General features: G+C 37.8%; 2 protein-coding genes across 2 annotated transcripts; one reads left to right on the top strand and one right to left on the bottom strand.

The window, feature by feature from the left end:
- Positions 1 to 2,483: 2,483 nt before the first annotated feature.
- ckba (creatine kinase, brain a) lies at positions 2,484 to 7,504 on the bottom strand. The gene is made up of 8 exons (XM_027142037.2): positions 7,353 to 7,504; positions 6,652 to 6,856; positions 5,417 to 5,571; positions 5,173 to 5,305; positions 4,510 to 4,681; positions 3,317 to 3,440; positions 3,029 to 3,218; positions 2,484 to 2,897 (listed from the first exon to the last, which is right to left on the bottom strand). The coding sequence occupies exons 2-8, from the start codon at positions 6,842 to 6,844 to the stop codon at positions 2,719 to 2,721; spliced, it is 1,146 nt and encodes a 381-aa protein (XP_026997838.1). The 5' UTR covers positions 6,845 to 6,856; positions 7,353 to 7,504; the 3' UTR covers positions 2,484 to 2,718.
- Positions 7,505 to 7,824: 320 nt separating this feature from the next.
- Positions 7,825 to 15,810, top strand: trmt61a (tRNA methyltransferase 61A). The gene is made up of 4 exons (XM_027142039.2): positions 7,825 to 7,979; positions 8,944 to 9,291; positions 12,086 to 12,352; positions 14,997 to 15,810. Exons 2-4 carry the CDS (start codon positions 8,961 to 8,963, stop codon positions 15,326 to 15,328), a joined length of 930 nt encoding a protein of 309 aa, XP_026997840.1. The 5' UTR covers positions 7,825 to 7,979; positions 8,944 to 8,960; the 3' UTR covers positions 15,329 to 15,810.
- Positions 15,811 to 21,091: the final 5,281 nt, after the last annotated feature.

Raw genomic sequence — 21,091 nt, 5'->3', positions numbered from 1 at the left:
CGCTGAACACTCTCTCCACCCATATTGACAAGACACGCCCCTTTCTGCTCATTGGCTACATGTTTGTTTTGATTTTTGTTTTGTTTGTCGTCCCGGCTGTTTCCTGAAGCATTTCTCAAACAATGGAGACCCTACCTTTAAGTAACTTAAGTAACCAGGTGATAATTTCTCTCTTTTGAGGACCTCAGCATGGTGTTTTTTAATTGTGTTTTGGTTTATTTTGTGTAATGCATATGCTTCAGTCTTACTGTAAATTGTCTCAGTATTGTGTTTCTGTTCGGCTCTAGGATTAGCATATGCGTAACCAAGAGTGGTCTAAAACTAAAGTTTTAATATTGCTTTTATTAGATGACTTGCTGTGTATAATAAAGTTTTGCAGTTTTTTCTTTTAGGAGAAAGTGTCACCCCTTGAAATAGCTTATCTGTTGACATCTGATGCAGCCTGATGGTCTATTGAAATGCCCATGAAATTAAAGCTTACTGTAGCACTGTGGATTACTTGGTACATGTTAAAGTTGATGTTGACAGGTTCTTAACCTCTTGGTATTTTGAGGACTTAGCCTCTAAATCAGTACAACTGATTATGAACTACTTTGGTGGTGATGTGGCATGTCTTGAACACTGCTAGCCAGAGGTGGGAAGTAACGGAGTAAAAATACTTCGTTACTGTAATTAAGTAAATTTTTCTGGTATCAGTACTTCACTCCACTATTTATTTTTCGGACAACTTTTTACTTTTACTCATTACATTTTTACACAAATATCTGTACTTTTTACTCCTTACATTTTCAAAACGGACTCGTTACTTTTAGTATTATTTCTTCTCATAGAGCGCTGTTTCCAGCCTTTCATCCTATCATTGTGCGGCTTTTTCCCCATGTGACTGGTGTACTGTATTATTTACTGGCTATCAGACATAGACTAAGGATAGCGGAGCTAACAATGAGCAGCACGCCTACAAAAGGAATGGCTAATGTTAATTCAGAGGGAGTCACCGATGTTAAAATAACTAACAACGAGGACATTCCTGAACACACATGGCCATATATGAGGGGGATGTTTGAAATAATCGGCGTCAAAAAGGATTCCTGGCGAATACGTTGCGAATTGTGTCAACCATGGGCGGTTTAGGGTGGCTGAAGCCACCCTAAAACTATAAGAATAATTTTTACTTTCATAAATAAACAATAAAAATTACGTTAAAATGCAGGACATGTCGTCGATGGGAAAGAAAATTATTTATCGGTTTGATCCAAGAGCGATTTTTTTTACTTTGCTTTTATTCCATACTTTTACACGCGTGTGTTGTCTTTCAAAAGTGCTTCTTCAGCTGTCTGCTTTATTTGAACAGAAAAGCACAGGTACGCGCAGCGTGCACGCGCAGTCAGAGCTGGAGGCGCTTATCTATAACGTTAATCGGCGGAAAGACGGCAACCAAAAGCAGTGAAATTTCACTATTCTTATTACCAGAGTTGTCATAATATATAATATAGAACTCTTCGTGTTTTAAATTCTCACTGAGGGCTAAACCCCCCTAAAGATGAAATCCTAGCTAGAACCGCCCCTGGGGTCAACCCAAAAAACACGAAGTGCTTAATTTAATTAACATTAATTTTGTCATTTGTAAAACATCACAATAATTTTGAGTTGTTTTCAAGCACTGAGCTGGAATCTCCCTACAGTTTGGGATATGGCCTTGGTGATACACTTGGTATACATTATATTTCCAAAAGTATTGGGTCACCTGACCTTCCCTGCTATATGTGGTTGTGTTCTGATCTCATCCCTACTGAACACCTTTGGGATGAATGTGAATGCAAACTTTTGCAGTTTTAGTAATTTTTTTTTAATCTGAAAGAGCTTCTATGAAGCGACTTTGTTTATATAAAAACAATTTTTCACCTCAGTCAAGTTTGGTACTGTTCTTGTATGTGAATGGGATCCAGCTACCCAGTTTTATTTCACCTTCATTGTGTGAATGCTGCAAGACTGAAGTTTTATTTATTTTATGCCCATTTCCCACTTGTAAATAATGCACCTATTCATTTAATTGCATTGTTAATTCCCATACTCAAGAGCTCTAATGTTTTAAAGGGCTACTGGTTATTGCTTGCAGTTATGGATTATATTAAAACAGCTGTACAAGATTGCCACTTGCAGGCTTAATTGTTCTTTCATACCGTTCATTACTCAAAGTGTCCATTCTTCTGCAAAGTGCATGTTTGTACTCCAGCATTGTGAAAAAAATACATGCTTTAGCTTGCCTTGGTTATTGGAAGGTAGAGTAGTACAGCTCTCAAGTAAGGCTCTTATTCCTAGAATAGCACTGTACTGAACATTTTAGATAACCACTTCCACACCTACAAATGACTTATTTACGCAAAGAAGGATGGTAGAACACATTTGTGGTAACCAATCGAGAGCTTCGATACGGATTGTGACAAGAAAAAAAAAAACTGAATTGTAATAAATTTCAACTACAATTTCAGGGGAACGTTTGTATTTATACAAATGAATAGTTACATTTATAGCGTCTATCATCAATATTTATTGAACAAGACAATTGATAAACTGGCAGAGTGTTTCATTCTTTTGTCACCACCATAAAGGCATCTTAAACACAATGTACATTCTTTTATTAACCAAATAGTAGTTGATTTGGAGTGGGGATAAAAATGGGCATTCTGGAGGAATGAGGTAGAAGGATGGTTGCTGAATTTACTTTTGAGCAGGTATTAGGTCATCAATGGCTTTGCCTTTCTCTAGTCGCTTCTCCATCTCCACCAGAAGCTTCACGCCATCTACCACCATCTGAACAAGCGCCACTTCAGAGAAGCCCAGCCGGTCAGCATTAGAGATATCAAACACACCACCCACTGCAGCAGTGTCCACACCACCTGACATTAAATGTAGCCATTAGTATTACTACCAGAACCATCAGCCTCATAATGACTTACCCACACCATACTGAGGGCAGCACTGTGTGCTTTAACATGTTACCCTCTTATTTGGGCTTTGTAATATTTACCTGTTCCACGCTTTTGAAGGCGTAATCTCTTAAGCGCCTCCTCAAACTTGTTGTGCTTGCTCAGATTGGGGAGTTTGACATGCACACCTGCACGCAGACCTGTGCCCAGGTTAGAAGGGCAGGTGAGAACATAGCCCAGGTGTTCATTCCACATAAATGCATGCCCCTTACTCTTGAATAGCTCCTCAATCTGAAAGGGTACAAATCAGTTATGTACAGTAAACAAGTTACTCCTCAACTACTTTAAAATGTTGAGTAGGATTGTTTCATAGTTAATGAGTAGATTACCTTTGTGAGGCCTGTGCAGAAACGATTAAACACTTCTTTCATGTTGCCACCTTTCTGCATGGAGATGACACGCAAGTGATCCTCCTCATTCACCCACACAAGGAATGTTTTGTTGTCATTGTGCCTGGAAAAGAAATTAACACAGTGTGACCAACAAATGGAACAAATTTCTTAAAAATAGTCAGGGTTATCAAAATGATCACCTCTAGGTCATGTAGTGTAAAGCACAATTTCTCTGAATTGAGAATGATTCAATGCCTAATAAATTAACAAAAGCTACTACTTTAGTCTACATGGGGCTACCACCACACTAACAATTCCAAGAAATTCAAACAAGTCTTAACTCCATTGTAAATGTAGCTCACATGGGTAGCAATTAACGAACTGATGCAAGGACGTGTCTTTCATAAGACCCATAAGTGTCCAGTGGTATTAACAGGACCACTGCTCTCAGTTCTGGCAAATACTACTATTAAATGGTCAGAGAATCATTTCATTTAGTTTATAAAGGGGATTTTAGCATCCAGGTAAATCCACTCTATTTTGTATTAACGCTAGCGAACAAACATTAAATATCCATTGTTTTTTTATTCAAAGTAGCATTAAATGTCCAATAGAATGTATTCCATTGTTCAATTAGGTAAATAAACACCATTCTTAAATACATTTGAGGAGTTTGATTACACAAACTGGTTAAGGCTCTGGGTTGTTGATCGGAGTTCAAGGCCCAGCACAGCAAAGCTGCCACTGCTGGGCCCTTGAGCAAGGCCCTCAACCCTGCTCCAGGGGCACTGTATCATAGCTACCCCTGCACTCTGACCCCAACCTCCTTAGTTGGGGTATGTGAAAAGAATTCCACTGTGCTGTAATGTATGTGGCGATAAAGACTTCTATGCCTCGTTCTAATCTAGATTGTATACACTTAAAATCTGTATTCCCAGTAATCATTCCCAGACAATTATAAATAGTTTCCCAATTTTATCAAAACAATGTTTCCTTTAAATACATTTGAACTTAAACCAAACCTGGCCAAATACTTCAGTAAATAAATAAAACTAAATACTAGGCATACAAATATGGTTATAGGATATAAAAGCATAATGCATTGCGTATTGCATAATTGGCAATACCACCTTCACACAAGTGGCAGGACCCTAGAAGAAATTCTGTACTGTAGGATCTCGGTCACTTACCATATTCCCCTGGCATCAGGCCAATCCCGGGCCATTCCAGAGGCCAACAGCAGGGGAGATACAGGTTTGTCAAACAAGAAGTGGTCATCGATCAGCTGCTGCTGTTCTGCTTCACTCATATTCTTCAGAGCATAGTATTTTCCCTTCAGGTCTCCACTCAGGGCACCTAAAGCTGCAAAACAGACATCAAAAATCACCTATTTAAAAAATTTCCCCCATGTTACCATTACAGCAATGGACATGCGTTACTCTTAAATCAATAAAAAGGGGAGATATGAGGGAATGCAAGTCAAGCTATATATTCTATACATATCCTGGAGCTTAATCATTTAATTAAAAAAAAACTTGCTAATTTTAATTGTCATAATTTAGTGGTTTAGCATTACAGACAAGTAGACATTTCAGTGTTGGTCCATGTCAGGTGGTTTCAGTTGCAATCCTCCATTTATAATAGATTAAAAGGCTCCAAATACACAAAACCATGAGAAAGCAGATTCTTGTTCATGCCAGTTTTGAAAAAGTAGTCTCAACATAGCAAGATAAAGTTAAAAGGTTTTATGCTTTACTGGTGCAATGGGTAGAAAAGTAGCACAAATACACTATTAAAGGACAATACAGCAGTTTCCCCAAAAGGTGAAGCCATGGTCTGCTGAAGAACTATACCTTCCACAGAGAGTTTTTCAATAGCTCTCCTCTCTCCACGACTGCAGTGTGGTGGCAGGCAAAAGCCACGGACACTTCTGCCAGTTCGCACACGAGAGCTCAGCACATAGTTAGGATCCAGATCATCCCCACCCTTTAAAGAGGGGGGAAAAAAAAAAAAACCTGAATAAAACCATAATTCAACTAGCAATATACAAGGCTACATTAATGAATACAGTCATCTTAAATTTTACGTCATGACTACCTTCAGGTTGTTTGGGTTCAGGTCAGTTTTGTGTTTATCGGTGGGCTTGTATCCTCCATGCCTGTCCTCAATGACAGGGTCAAGCAGCTCCTTAAACACCTCATAAGTCTCTTCATCTCCAGCCACACAGCCCACAGTCATAATGAAGGGGTGACCTAGGATGTAGACATGGAAAAATCAGCTCTACATGCAAATGGATGAGGTTTCACAAAAAAAACGTTCACAAGACATGATTACACGAATATGCAATAAACAATGTGACTGAAAATCTAATTTAAGCTTTCACTGCAAAAAGACTAGTCTAGGCATTGTAAGAAAAGCAAAACTTCAAGTACGGAGATTGTTCTTTTACGAGGATTATCTACTCCAGTCTGAATGACTATCTATGGTGAATACATTTGGAGTGGAATGCTCACGGAGCTTCTTGTACAAATCCAGGGTCATAACTTTGGCTATATGGTTGCTGTGCTGGCTGAGGTCTGGGTATTCATCCTCAGCAGACAGCTTCTTGATGGCAGGAGTGCTCATTTTTATTGCTACAAAAATACCTACCATCTGAGATTCATAATTGTGTTTAGAGTTTTACCTCCAACGCCACTGGAGAGTCAAACCGGTCAATAAAGTCTTTACTCTTAACTTTTATTTTATTTTTTATTTAATTCAGCAAGGTCACTGTATAGCTTGTCTATTCTGATATTCTGCTGTAGAACATCAAGTTGCATTTTCTGGATATGCCTGGATGCAACTCAAACAAACTATTGTTTGCCCCAGATTGTACAAGGACACAGCTTTAATACCAGAGTTAAAGCAGTTTGGGTTTGTAATGCAAAGAACTGGTGCCCAACTCCAGTAGCTTTCCCTACTTCAACACACCTCATAGACCATGAAGTTCAGCAGTGCCCAATCTTATCCACAAAGGGCCGGTGTGGGTGCAGGTTTTCATTCCAACCAAGCAGAAGCCACACCTGATTCCACCTGTTTAATCCATTGTTCTTGGCTTTTAGTAGACTCTGGCGTGGCTTCTGCTTGGTTGGAATGAAAACCTGCACCCATACCGACCCTTTCCGGATAATACTGGACACCGCTGATGAAGATGTTGGTCTATTGGTCCGAGTCTGGTTTGTTGGCAGTTGGGATAAATTACCCAGTGAGGACTTTTGTTGACTGAACTGTAATGCTTTAAGCAGATGGATTTGGGTTTGTGCTCAGGCAAAAGTAAATTTAAGCAGCTTTACCTGGATTATCGACTCCAGTCTGAATCACATCATCCAGCGTGAAGCCACTCGGTGTCTGTTTGCTGCGCAGGCGCTCATATATGGTAGGGGTGAGCACTTTAGCCATGTGGTTGTTGTGCTTGGTCAGATCAGGATACTCTGCTTCAGCCGAGTACTTCAGCTTCAGCTGGTTGTGTGTGTTTCCGAAAGGCATAGCGGAGGCTCCCTGAAGTGCACCGAGGAACGAAAAAAAAAAACCGTCAGCGTTTCCACAAACGGACAAACCAAATAAAATTGTCCTAACAATTGCCTGGTTTTGTTGAATATATAATAAGGCCGATAATTTAAATAATCAACTGATGACAGAGTGACTTAATTATCACATGCAAATTAAGGTCAAATTAACATGTACCCTATACGAGATGTCTATATATACACACACACACACACATAAATAAAACACACGCATAAGAAAACATCCGTGTACTAAGGAGCGCATTGTGGTGTTAAAGCGATCTAAATGTACAGCTTTTTTTTTTTCTTACTTTCCCCCTAAACGCAACTAATAAACAAAGATTTCCTGACCACACGCATATGAACGGTCTCAGATGCATGCGTTAAATACTGAGCCACACGTCCACAAGTCCTTAGTGTTGTAACGGAAACGTTCATCTTGTAGTCGTGCAATCGAACTTCTGCTGTAAACACGTATAGAGTCTCACCTGAGGATTGATGGCGCGTTAGACACTAAACTCCAGTCGTGTGATTCAGAGCTCCAAAGTTCCACTGCTCTCTGGTGAAGGTCTACGTGTGATGGAGCGTTTATTTTATAGTGTTCAAGAGCGGCTCCTATTGGCTAACATTTGTAGTCCATTCATTGGTCTGGGAGACTTTGAGGCTGAGGACACACCATTTACAGTGCAACAACATTATAAACCTCCAGGACTCTATTACATAATTATTGTATATTTAATTAAAGAATTGTCTTTTTTTTGTATTCCATTAATGTATACAGTAATGTGTAAGTCCAGTGGTTTAAACTGTAGCATGATAAACGTCTCTGTTTTTATCTGTGTGCTTTGTGTACGCAATTCAGTCGTGCATCATATAATTTTGTTATATGTTATATATGTTATATATGTTATATATGTTTTATATATATACACAGACAGATGACGTATAGAAAGCCGACACAGATTCTTTGACCTTCCTCTGCTAGGTCAAAGAATCTGTGTCGGCTTTTATACGTCATCTGTCCGCGACACGTTACTGACTGTTGCTTTACTAACACGTGTGTAGACCGGTTTTGCTAACAAACAAGATAAACCTCAAAACCATTTTCAGTAAAGGTAAGTGTCTTGTTATAATAGATGTATGTCGTGTATTTACATGAGCAAACCGCAATATTGTGTGAAATCCGTCTTTACGAATGACAACGTGATATTGCAGTTTGCTAACGTTGCTATAGCTGGGATGCTGAATAAATGATGAGCTTTTAGATAGATGTGGAAATGATTGAGCCGTGACTCCATCTGGACAGACATCTCACCAAACAAAACCATTACAGTGGCCGTGCTGAAGTAAAATAAAAAGTGCCACTATTCTAAATAAAGTGTAGTTTGTTTATTTTCTGTTTTCTCACTACACATTCACGTTATATAGTCACAAACTTACAGATTGCTATCATTGTCTTTGAATGAATCTTTAGAGAGTCGTTAAAAGCTGGAGGGTTGTGTTTTTTTGAAATTCAAATAATAACGTTTTCTTTTTAAAAAATAATTAAAATAATAACGGTTCTGGAAAGTTTCCACGTGCATTATTCAGAAACTAAATAATGGATTGATAACCAACTCTTTCAGTAATAAATATAAAAAAAATAATAAAATCCTACTACAACTAATATTTATAATTTATAATAATGTTATTATAATATTATTTCTGTAGAAATAATCCAAAATGATTACATAAAGCACTGACAGAAAAATGAAACAAATATTCTTTTGTGTGTAATGTCAGTTACATGATTTTATTTATTTGTTTATTTCTTTTCTTATGTTTGTATGTTAATATAACTGTTGTATAAAAGCAGTAGCATGCTCAGTGATGCTGTTGTACTGAACATCAGTATAGCTGTTGAGTGGCAGCTGTTCCTATACTTACCACAACACATTCTTGCTTATGTGATATTGCCTGTATATATATTGTTGTTTTCTTGTTTTCTAGTAATATGCTAGAAACTGATTGTTGTCTGTCCTGGTGGAAGGTTATGCTTATTGATATGTCTATATGAACTCTTTTTCTCCAATATTGCAGTGAATCACAACTGTCCCATGAGTTTTGTGGAGTACTCTGAGCTCATTCAGGAAGGAGATGTGGTCATCATCTTTCTTGGGCATGATTCTATGATGCCCGTCAAAGTGGAATCTGGTGCTCAGACACAGACCCGCTATGGAGCCATTCGGCACTCCACTGACTTAATCGGTCGACGGTTTGGTTCAAAAGTAACATGTAGTAAGGGTGGATGGGTGTATGTTCTGCATCCCACTCCTGAGCTATGGACTGTGAATCTGCCTCACCGAACCCAAATCCTTTACACAACAGACATCGCCAACATCATCTTGATGCTGGACCTCAAACCAGGCTCTGTTGTTTGTGAATCAGGTGAGACAGCAGAGGCTAAACAGTCTCTTATAGGATATTTTGAGCTTTTTCTAAAAAAAAATTAAAAGGTCCTCCAGAAAGTAATTCTAATTAACAAAGCCAATATCTCATTCTTTACATTTTATTTATTATTAAATGTATTATTTGTATGGTCAGGCTAAATCTAAAACCTGATGGGTTTCTAAATTGTCAGTGCTTTTGCTGTACCAAATTATAGCAGTGGTGCTTGTTCAAATAGTTGGCTTACGTAGGATTTGATAACTTTATGGAAAGTGACTTACGTGATTGAGCTGAATAGCTTGAAGTACTTATCAAGTATTGCTTAAGCAGGTATCAGAATAAAGAATGTGTTCTTAAAGGAGAAAGTGGGTCACCTTGTGAATTTACCTGATTTGTTTGTATGCACATTTACATGTGATGCAGCCTGAAGGTCTAAAGGTCTGATTTAATTTCTAAGTCCACTATTGAAGTCCCCATGAAATTAAAGCTTACTGTAGCATTGTGGATTACTTGGTGCATGCTAAAATTGATGTTTAGAGGTTCTTAAACTCTTGGTATTTTGAGGACCTAGCCTCTAATTCAGTACAAAACTGATTATTAACTAGTTTGGTGGTGATGTGGCATGTCTTGAACACTGCTAGCACATTCTTACCCTTACCATAGCTTTTCAAGTCAAGTCAAGATGAACTTTTATTGTCATTTCAACCATATATAGCTGTTGCAGAGACAACGTTTCTCCAGGATCAAGGTGCTACATAAAACAAAGACAGGGCTAAGGACATGTAAGTAGTCTTAGCCACATAAAGTGCAACATAATGTTCCAGCAGTAACATTAGAATAAACACAGTTTCTTAGCAGCAGGTCCTTGGATAATATATAGAGTTGTGCAAAAAACAGCAAATGACTGAAATATTGGACAGTATGTGCAAAAACAGCAGAAAAGTGTGCAAAACACTTTGTTTTGTGAGGGTCTATGCAGTCCATACAGATGATGTGTGTGTATGTTGTGCTCAGTATAGTTCAGTTCAGTTATTGAGAAGTCTGATGGCTTGGGGGAAGAAACTGTTACGCAGTCTGGTCGTGAGGGCCCGAATGCTTCGGTACCTTTTTCCAGATGGCAGGAGGGTGAAGTGTGTGTGTGTGTGTGTGTGTGTGTCTGTGTGTGGGGTCGGTTTTTTATTTATAAGAGAATCTGCACCATAGTGACACCTTTGCAGTTTTCTTTAGTTTGTGCAATTTATCTGAAAGAGCTTCTATGAAGCGACTTTGTTTATATAAAAACAATTTTGTTTTGGCCACAATTTAAAAAAAAAATGTGTGGAAAATTTTATTTCCCTTGACTACTTTTCTATTTATTTAATGTTTTGCTTCTCTCTTTCCTCTGGTTTTTATATTTGTGCTGTTTTTTTCCATCTCCATGTATGACTCTGTTTGTGTGGAGTTTTGCTTTCTGTTTGTTCACTCACTAAGTGGGAGCAACTCGTAATCTGAATGGATCTATTTAATGGCCTCAGACACATACACACCCTCCCGGTACTCTGCAGCCACCTCTCTTTAGCTGGATTGTTCAACTGTGTGGCATTCTGAATGATTTTTTGAATGAGCGATGCTTAACTGGAGGGCAGAACAGAGTCTCTCACACATGTTGTGTTATTTTTGTAATTAACAGTAATCAGTACTGACTTCAATATATCTGAGCTGTATGAAAAAATATATTTCTTCTGCATTGTTTTGCCGTTTGTTGTTCAGTACTTACTCATGGTATGAACCGTTTTAGACATAGTATAAGTATCATCTTATCTCATCGTTTTCTTGCTCACTCTGATCTCTTTGGCCGCCTCCTTTCATGATCTATAATCGTGACTTCAACTGTCTTCTTCCGTCTGAATACCACCCTGCGTACTGAACATTGAATGCATTGTTGTTGTAAAACAAAAGCTATGGTGATGTAACACTGTGCACAGGAGGAGTTGGCATGTATAGTTCTTTGCATTTCTGTGTGTTTTCTTGTAAATATGTGGGTGTGCACTTGCATGTGTATGTGTGGGTAAGAGAGTAACTTTAATCTTATCTGCTGTATTCTCTTAATTGAAACTGTATGGATAAAAGTGTATGTAAGTTTGTATGAGCTTTTTGAAAATCCTGTTCTAGATTTATTCCCCATTTGCTGTTATAATAACTTCCACTCTTATAGGAAGGCTTTCCTCTAAATGTAGATGTGTGGCTTTGGGAATTTGTATTAATCAGTAGTATTATTGAGGTAGTCAGGTACTGATGTTGGGTGAGGAGGCCTGGTCATTATTGCCATTCATACAAAAGTGCTTAGGGTCCAAGCCACTCAAGTTCTTCCACTCCAAACGTGGCAATCTATGTCTTCATGGAGCTTGCTTTGTGCACAGGGGCATTGTAATGGTTCCAGTGATGACAAACTACACAGTATTCAAAGCCATTCTAGACAGTTTTTTGCTTTTAACATTTTCATACAGTAAAAGTATTGACTGGCTTGGTGTATTTACATGATCAGTAACCAATTTAGATGAATATTTCACAGTTTAGATAGATAGTAAAATAGTAACTTCAGTCATATCTTTATCTAATCTGTCTCTGCTTGCCATAATCTATAGCAGAATCTCTTGTCTTGAAGGTACCAGCTTAGGTTATAATTACTATAACCTAAAATTACATTTTATTGAATTTGCCCTGTTGTCTAAATAATGCATGCTGTAATTGTTTTTATTTATTTATTTATTTATTTGTTTACTTATTTATTTTTGCCTGTGAATGTGTGACATAGGCACTGGGAGCGGTTCACTTTCCCACGCCATTCTCCGCACCATCGCGCCCAATGGCCACCTGCACACAGTCGAGTTCCATGCCCAACGGGCAGAAAAGGCTGCACAAGAGTTCAGAGATCACAAAGTGGGCCATCTAGTGACAGTCCGAAATCAGGATGTGTGCAAAGATGGCTTTGGTGTTCTGGGGGTAGCTGATGCTGTATTTCTGGACATCCCGTCACCCTGGGAGGCCATCATACATGCCAAGAAAGCATTTAAACTCAGGGGTAAGTATATGTGTGTCTATACATTTGTTGTCAAGGGACATGGAGATAAAGGCTAATCTTCTCAATAGAGAATAATAGTAATTGATGTATTTCCTATGGCCAATATGTTGCAGTTTTTTTCAGGTCTAGGCTGCCTTCTGGTGGAAAAAAGGCATTGTGTCTTACAGTAGGGCTGTTATATAGCATAACAACCAGTTTTCTGAATGTCTGGTTCTCCTGCAGACCTGTTCCATCTCTGACGCATTACATGCATGTGTTGAAGGCTTGTAAAAGACTGGTTAAAGGCTTGATCTGTTGGATAGATGCTTTGCCATTATTGTCCTCTTACTGAGGAAGTATTGACTGCACAGTCATTTTTTCTGTGAATCATTTACTCATAAGTTTGTATTATTCATGTTGGAATTACACCATTCACCCATGTGTCTGAAGAGGTGACTGAAGCTCACATGCATACAACATATTAAAATAAAAAAAACAACATAATGCTATATCTGGTCCCACTGGTCAGACAAGGACAAGTATACATCAGAGAATTATGTTTTGTGTTGTATCTGTTTAAGCTTCTGTGTGTTTTTATTTTCTTAGTTTATGTAAATAATATTGTTATGGCAACACAACAGAACAGATACCCATCTGAGGATACATCACATTTCTCACATATATAAATGCACTACTGCCAGTGCATTTAACTTGGTTTATTGAAGGTCATCCAAATTTAAACTTGCCTATCTCCGTCTTATTTAATAAATGATTGATATGTTTGTATAGGCAACATTTTGTCTAAAGTACAGTTAATATTTTATGACCCTGCTCCCTAGTGAATATGGCCAAACATATCTGTGCAAAAGTGCTCATGCATGTTGCCCTGATCCTGCGGATGAGTGGCTTCATGTCCAGCCAGCAGGCCTGGACTTGTCAGGTGCTTAGCTCATTGCAGCTACACTGTGCATTAATCAAGGCTTCACTACTTTTTTTAATTGAGTGGCAGGGATGTTCATTTCTTTTAGGACACATACTAAATTATGCTGTAAATGATATGCGAATTAAATGCATTACTGTCTCTTACCTACATCAAGTGACTAAAGGGTCATTTATCCAAAGAAATCAGGAAACTTGTTTAGGTATTTAAGACCACAGGTTCAAATTGAAATCTTCATACTAAATTGTTATACATGATCTTAAATGCACCTTTTAAATTTGCAGGCTTGTTGTGTTTATATCTCTGCCTAGAAGCTTGCCTGCAGTTATGCCCATGTATTGTCCTCTCTCTCTCTATCTCACGCTCTCTCTCTCTGCACACATGTACAGGCCCACAGCGACAAGCTTTTGACCATAAAGGGATAGTTTGTGAAACTGAAGAGAGGTTAGGTTGAGAGAATAGGTTTCCTTATTGAGAGAACTCAAGTATAAATGCAACATGTTGGCCCTATTCAAACTTCTTCTAAAATCGCCCTGTTATAAGACCTTATTTAAGAACATTGAACCATATATATGCTATATGTATTTTGCAGAGTGGTTGATTATGCTTTGTGTAGGCCCAGGTCACATTTCCATGTGATGAGGTGATCGATGTTAGACTGTTGTCTGTGAGCTCCTACAGCAGTTTTCTCTCTCTTTCCTCTCTTTCTGTCTAATACCTGTTATTGTTTGGCTGATGGCCTACTCATGTTTAGTGCTTGGAGTGCATAGAGGACTCCCACGCTGCCCTGACTTTCTTCTTTCTGAGGCTGCTGGGCTGCTGTTGCCAGGAAACCATGAGTCTATGTTTATGACTTCGTTTGCATGGAATGGCCTTATTTGTCTGTGGAACATTTCAGGCATACTTTGGCTTTTCTCCTCCTCTCTTTCGGCGTCTCTTCAGTTTCTTATTACTTTAGTACTTTTATTTAGGTTTTGTTTGTCCATAAAGTCTAAAGAGTTTCCCACGTAATCATCTCAATAACATGTAGACTACTCACAAATTCCTTTTGGTGAGTTTCATTGTCCGGGTTACTGAGGTCATATTGGCTCACTGCACTGACTATCTTTTTTTTTATTTTTATTTTAATGATTGTGCCAAATTCACTCGATAGATTTAGACAAATCACAAACAAGTTAGAACTTTAACGTATACCAAGAATCTCAGTTCAAGTAAGTACCACTGGGAAAGAGAGACTTAATTGAAGGGAAGAGAAATTATTAGAACACTAGCTTCACCTGTTTCTTTCCCTCCTCATTTCGCCTGCTCTTGTATTTGCTGATTGTGTTTTTTTTAAGCATGCTAAAAAGCGTGCTATGACAGAGATGTAACTCATCTACAGAATTACTATATACTTGACCTGACCACTGTCTGTGGCTGTTCACCATACCATATTATTCAGTATGTTGGTTTGCTGCAGCAGTTTGTGGAATAGTTTGTTTGTACACAGACCGGTAATGAAGTGAACGAAGACTTCATTCTGTTTATGTTAAGCAAGCCACATTTATACTGTATATCTTTTTTGGTCTGTTAATGGCCTAGCTTGTATGGTCCCAAGTTGATTAGGGGTCTGTTTCAGATTTAGTCTAATGAGAGACTGTTAGGGCTAGTATAAGAGTCAGGTTTCCTCAATATTATTCTATATACATAACTCTGCACCTCTGCTCGACTTTTCTCTCTGTACAGGAGGTCGTTTGTGCTCGTTCTCTCCATGTATCGAGCAGGTCCAGAAGACATGTGAAACACTGCTGGATCATGGCTTTGAGGAGATCTGTACACTGGAGGTTCTGCAGAGAGTACACGATGTCCGATCTGTCACTCTGCCCTTACCAGACTTTGGGCCGGAGGAGGGAGAAAAAGATCCACGTACCAAGATAGCCTCTGACCCTGCTCAAGAGGAAGTTCCACATGCAACAAATCCCAGCTACTCTTCAGTGATCTGCAAGACTGCCACACCATCTAGAGAGATGGCTGGACACACGGGATACCTCACTTTTGCTACAAAACCACGGGACTAGAATACTACAGGAATCCCAAGAGCTGGATAAAGTCTCTCAGTAAATATGAACATGTCTTTATATTAAGATTGAGTTTGGGTACATGGATGTTTTTACATACTAAACCATATACTCCATATTTTTTTATTACTCTACTTTGTGTAAGAGCATTTAATTTCTTTCAAAGTATGACAATAAATTGTAATTATGGTAGGATTTTTTTGTTACAATAAAATTTAAAATAACCTAAATTGTTTTTCTTTACTGTGCATATCACCGCACACTGCTGAGGCATTTACCATGTACACATGTTAGGTCCTATTTATATGAAAATGCAAGACCCTCGAATTGTTGAATGGAATGGCAAAATATAAGGAATGGAGAAATGTAGAGTATTTTTCATTCTGTTTGTTGACGTTAATTGAGTTTCTGGCTGAACAAGTTCTTTATGCTAATAGTTGTGTTCTATTGATTATCTGCATATTAAATGAAAAAGAAACTGATCACAGTACTACAGCTTTTCTATCTTATCTAAAACTGGAAGCAGTTTTCCTTTACCTTTCCCCCTGGTCAGAGCCTTCAGAGTTGGAGGATTTATAAATCTTCAGTAAGGTCTAGACACCATAAAAGGTAGTCCTCTGTCTGTGCTCTCATACTGTAGTGAATAGAGATATGTTCCCTGATATCCACTGCTTATGCATACACTACGATTTCAGGCCTATGTCCTTAATCTTTCTCCAAAAATATGCTGTTATTTTTTCTTTTTCCCTCTGCCTCTGTTATGCATGTCATGCCTCATCACCGATATACAGTTTCAGATTTACAACAGTTTTGTTTAGTTTACTGTCTGATGCATGTTGTGTTGTCTGAAGGGTACTAACACTTTTTGCATCCTATATGTTGCAATTATGCAGTGCTTTTCACAGTGTACACATGGAAAGGTTACCTCTGACCATATAAAGCATGTGTGTGTGTGAAAGGATGCATGATGTAACAGTGGGAATTGTGTGTGTTATATTAAGCCTGCTGTTCCCTGGTTAAAGAAGGGAAGGGAAAGACTGAAGGATGAGAATAGAGCTGAGAGGTGGCCCACCCATATGTCTGCTATCTAGTCAGCAATGATGGTCTAAGCTGCAATATAGAGCACTAGAATAGCACCTTTTACTCCCTGCAAATACCTAGACATTAAGCAGCTTCTGTTCAGAGCCACAGCTCCTTATTGCATGCTCGCTCTAGATCACTTTCTCTGGATGCTGAAAACATGTGACTCCTCCACTAATGGAACAATCTGCTGATGTAGTAACTTTGTCTCTAAAAAATATTCTACTTTTAACATCAGTATAAAAATATCAGATGCTTACCATCAACTCTTAAGTGCTTACCGATAGCCATTATCTAAGTGCAGTCTGATGCATAGACACACTGCACTTTACTCTCTGAGTTAAACCTTCTTAATCCTGCTGAGAAGCTCAAAAGGCATAAAATATCAGTGTTAAGCTTTGGTAAGCAGTGTAGGCTTGGGATGTTGGTAATTTGGATTGGTAAAGCTCTTAAGAATGGTTAGGATTGTGAGATATTCGGTCTACCCAGTTGAAGCCTTGAATGATTTCTAAGCTGTATGCTTGGATTGGTAAGTCATTTTGGAGAAAAGTGCAAATCAATATCAATTACATCAGACCCATCCTAACCTGATAACACCATTGAATTCTTCTTTTCTAATGGCCTTTGAGTGGTTTCAGTTCAGTCAGATTTCTATTAATGTTTTCTTCAGTAGTATTAGCAGGTCTGTATAGACTAACAGAAGTTGCTGTAGTATGCATTAAGCTTCCATTTTCTCTTAGACTCCAGGTACAGAGATAAAATGTAGCTGAAATATCCAGTGTTGTGAGCATGAATCATTTGAAGGTTGTCTGCCATCTATTTTAGTGTTTACAGTACAGTTAGCTTTTCCATTTGATGGGCGTAAAAGAAGGAACAGTTGAGCATTAATGCGTGCTACTCAAAAACCCAAGATAAATATGTTTACTCACTGGAGCACATAAAAATTATTAAGGAGAGGACAAGACTTTAGTGATGTGGGTTGCAAAACGTTTTTTGAATCTTGTTGAATTTTTATTTCAATACTTTATAATTTCGGTATAATTACATACTTATAATACAACACCATGGAGATTCTCTGTGGTTTTCCAGTTCACATGTTAGTAACTTGTAAGGCACAGCACCAAGTCTCTTTTCTGTGTGAGAATGTTTCCTAGCACTGAATGTTTGCCAATAAATCATGGGATTCCCCATGAGGACACAATCACATGATGCTAAGACATTGCTGATCTATTGTCTAAGACCAGGCTGGAAAATTTGTATTCTTTATTTCAGAAAGATGGATTATACTTATGTATGTTTAACTAGGACAAAAGGACAACATGTATTAAGTTTGACACACTTTTGTGTTCATTTACGAAATTCTCTTGTTTACGACACTTCAGTCAAAAAGAATTTCAGACATTCTGCGGCACTCCCTTTTCAACTCGAACTGTTGTATTCGCTTTTCGGGCCAGCCAGCCTGCACTGACTTGTAGAAATATGGGTTTGGATCAAAATTCAATTCAATTCAATTCAAGTTTATTTGTATAGCGCTTTTTACAATAGACATTGTCTCAAAGCAGCTTTACAGAACATAAACACAGAGCAGAAGGTAAACATAATTAATGATAAAGGAATATGAAAAAAATAAATGACGTTTAATAAATAAAATAAATAAAAATATGACGTTTTAAACTTATGAAGTTAATCGCTAGACCTTAACCCAACAGAGACGTAACTGAAGGGAAAAAATCAAAAGAAGAAACAACAATTGAAGGAAGCTGAGGTACAAGCCTGGAAAAGTATCACAAAATGAACAATTAAACAGCTTGGTGAGGTCCTTGGGTCACTGGTTGCAAAATAAAAAAAACAGAAATGCAAGTTTGTTATTTACTTTAAATACCTTTAAAACTGTTTGTTTCTATGCTCTTGCTCATCTAAAAATTGGTGCCATATACTAAGTTGTTTAACACAGATGTAACTATATGGAAATGAAAGCTAAAATGTTGCAACTCTGATTCATAATTTGATCTTTAACCCAGATATCATCAGAATATTGCAAAACAATTGAAATGGCCTCAGGTTTCCAGTATTTTCATGGGGGAGAGTGTAATTTCTTGATCATTTTATGTTGGCTACTGCAGTAATACTGCAGAGAATATTGGCCAAATGGTTATAAAAAAAAAAAACTGGAAGTAGAAAACATAATAGAAGATTTTATTATTTACTTTTTCCAGTTTCTGTTTAGTAATCATTGGTGAAATCCAGATTCTACATAGTATCACCCCAATAATTTCCTTATTACATTGGCTGCTTGATTGTCACAGTTTTATTTGAATTATAACAACTGTAAAGGTGTGGTAATGAAAGCATACAACAAGCACAATCTAGTCTCGGGCAGGGTTTTAATGCCTGCATGTACGCACCATGTACATACCTCATGCTGCTGAGTCACTGCTGGTTAAGTACATTTGGATATGTCTGGTATATGGGCTTGGCAGGCAGAATCCACAAGGCAGACTAGGCTCATAAACATCCTCAGCTCTGGAGTAGAACTACAATGCTGTGAATGATCGCTGATTTAATTTTGTCTGTTTTTTATTCACATAACTTTGCTAATACTGCTAAACTAATCAAAGTTTCTGAATTGCAGAAATGTGTGCTGTTTTAAACCATCCAGAACTGGTAAAGCTTTTGTAGCACACACAAAAAAGAGGAAAAATGAAATCATTAATACAGTGAATAATGAATGTGTGTATGCATGTGAGTGGGTGAACAGGCTCAGCTGATGAAGTAAGGGGGTAGTGGATGACAAGATGAAGAGATAGAGCAACTCAAAGAGGAGGAAGGGCCTTTTGTTATCTGTCCTGCAAATGTGACATTCACTCTAGAATTGGAACGCTGGCCAACTTCCCAGCAACATGCTAACAGGCTGGTGGACATTGCTTTTCTTTTGTGTGCTTGTGCAAGTAAGGTTACTTTAGAGATTACTGCTTCTCATGTTTCCATGAATCATTATTTTGGGACGTATGTCCTGTTCTCTGTCTGCTTACTTAAGTTATTGAGTCTAAATGTGTTGTCCTAAAAGATAGTTTATCTTAAGATAAGTGTCTTCCAGCATGTCATTCAAAATGTCCCTAATCTGGTTGGATATGAAAACGTCGTCAAAGGTTTGTGGCTTACTCTACGATTGTTATCTGATGTAACTAATCATGTGCATATGTACACAGAGAGTTACTTCCTCCATTATATGCAAATGACTGACTTTATGACCTTGTGGGAGTGAATTCCCCTTAGTGAGTACGTGCACATATGTGCATATCTGCTTATTGAGTTCAGTATATCAAGAACTTTTTTTTTTTTTTACAAGTAGTTGTGCTATAAAATGAACACCTTGGTGATAGAATCCAAGCATATTTTGTAGATCAGCTACCTGTAGAATGTTAGAACTAACACTTGTTGTAAATAATATGAAGAACAAGCTTCACTCCTGGTCTCAGGTGTCACGGAGCTGTTTGGTGTAGATAAGCACAGTTACGTTTGTGTAGGGCTCTGACCTTCACTCTCTGGCACCAGGAACACACCACCATTCAAGAGTATGTGCAGTTTTATTGAGATCTAGGGCATGGTGCAAAATTCATTCAGTTTGTCATTGGACTGCATTGTGGAAAATCTGTCTTTGCAGACCACTAATAAAGAGTTTGTGACACACAGTTCCTGAAAAATTCAGCACAGTTTCTTGTGAGATTTAGAAATGAATTTGGCCTGAATGGAAATGAATTCAGTGGTGAAAATATTTATTTAAGTTTATTTAAGTTCTTACAGATGCATTCTTATAACTTATACTATAATTTAACATTGCTGTACTGGAGCTTGCAATCTACCAAGGTTCCAAATCTCTTTCTTTTTCAGCATTCTAGATTTTATGTCTTTTTCTTCTTTGTCCTTTAGATCCATGCCTATTATCAGGTTCCTCAGCTTGACTTGTGCCTGGTTACCACATTAAGTGCTTTTTGTGTGTACAGAGTACCAGCACTGGTTTATTTTTATCTGGTTTTCTGTTTGCTAGCGTGAGGTGATGTGTCACACATTCCACTCAGTATCCGTAGTGGAATACTCTGGCCTGTTCAGTAGGTATAAACCGTGCATAAAGACAAGTATGCACATGGATGAAAACTATGGGATGCTCCACAAATAAGCAGTAATATTTTTTTCAAGTGATGAGCTGCTTTTTCAATGAAGATTCACTCAAGCATCAAAAGAATGTGGGTGGTGTTTTACACTAGACATTTACACTAGGAAACTTGAACATGAACAGATCCTGAGCAGAGCTTACAAATAATTAGACATTAACTAGACATATGGCCATAAAAATCTCATTTTCATTCTCATTTTTATCCCTTCTTCTTTCGATTGCCAAAACAACACTTTTCATGAACAGTTAACATCCCTGAGACATTAGAAATCCCAAATCCTAATCATTGCTCTTGAATTAATTAAATGTTGTTTAATTGATTAATATTCTTTTTGTGACAACTGTAATGTTGACATTTTACATTTCTGAATTTTGCAATTTATCCTTTATGTAGTTTTTCATGTGTTTTCCAGTTTTAAACATCTTATCTCGTCATATAAACTCACACAGAGCTGTATTGAATACAAACACCAACAATGTTGCTAGGCATTGAAGAATTTTGAATCTTG

The sequence above is a fragment of the Tachysurus fulvidraco genome, chromosome 4, assembly GCF_022655615.1.
Source record: "Tachysurus fulvidraco isolate hzauxx_2018 chromosome 4, HZAU_PFXX_2.0, whole genome shotgun sequence".
In the NCBI taxonomy this organism is placed as follows: domain Eukaryota; kingdom Metazoa; phylum Chordata; class Actinopteri; order Siluriformes; family Bagridae; genus Tachysurus; species Tachysurus fulvidraco.
The sequence above is the reverse complement of the archived record's forward strand: the minus strand, read 5'-3'. Positions and strand labels throughout refer to the sequence as shown.

Coding starts and splice junctions, on each gene's coding strand:
- ckba (XM_027142037.2), bottom strand. CDS start 6,844: ATGCCTTTCGGAAACACACACAACCAGCTGAAGCTGAAGTACTCGGCT. Junction 4,682..5,172: donor TGAAAAACTCTCTGTGGAAG/GTATAGTTCTTC, acceptor TCTGTTTTGCAG/CTTTAGGTGCCCTGAGTGGA. Junction 3,219..3,316: donor TCTGCACAGGCCTCACAAAG/GTAATCTACTCA, acceptor GTACCCTTTCAG/ATTGAGGAGCTATTCAAGAG.
- trmt61a (XM_027142039.2), top strand. CDS start 8,961: ATGAGTTTTGTGGAGTACTCTGAGCTCATTCAGGAAGGAGATGTGGTC. Junction 9,292..12,085: donor CTCTGTTGTTTGTGAATCAG/GTGAGACAGCAG, acceptor TGTGTGACATAG/GCACTGGGAGCGGTTCACTT. Junction 12,353..14,996: donor GAAAGCATTTAAACTCAGGG/GTAAGTATATGT, acceptor CTCTCTGTACAG/GAGGTCGTTTGTGCTCGTTC.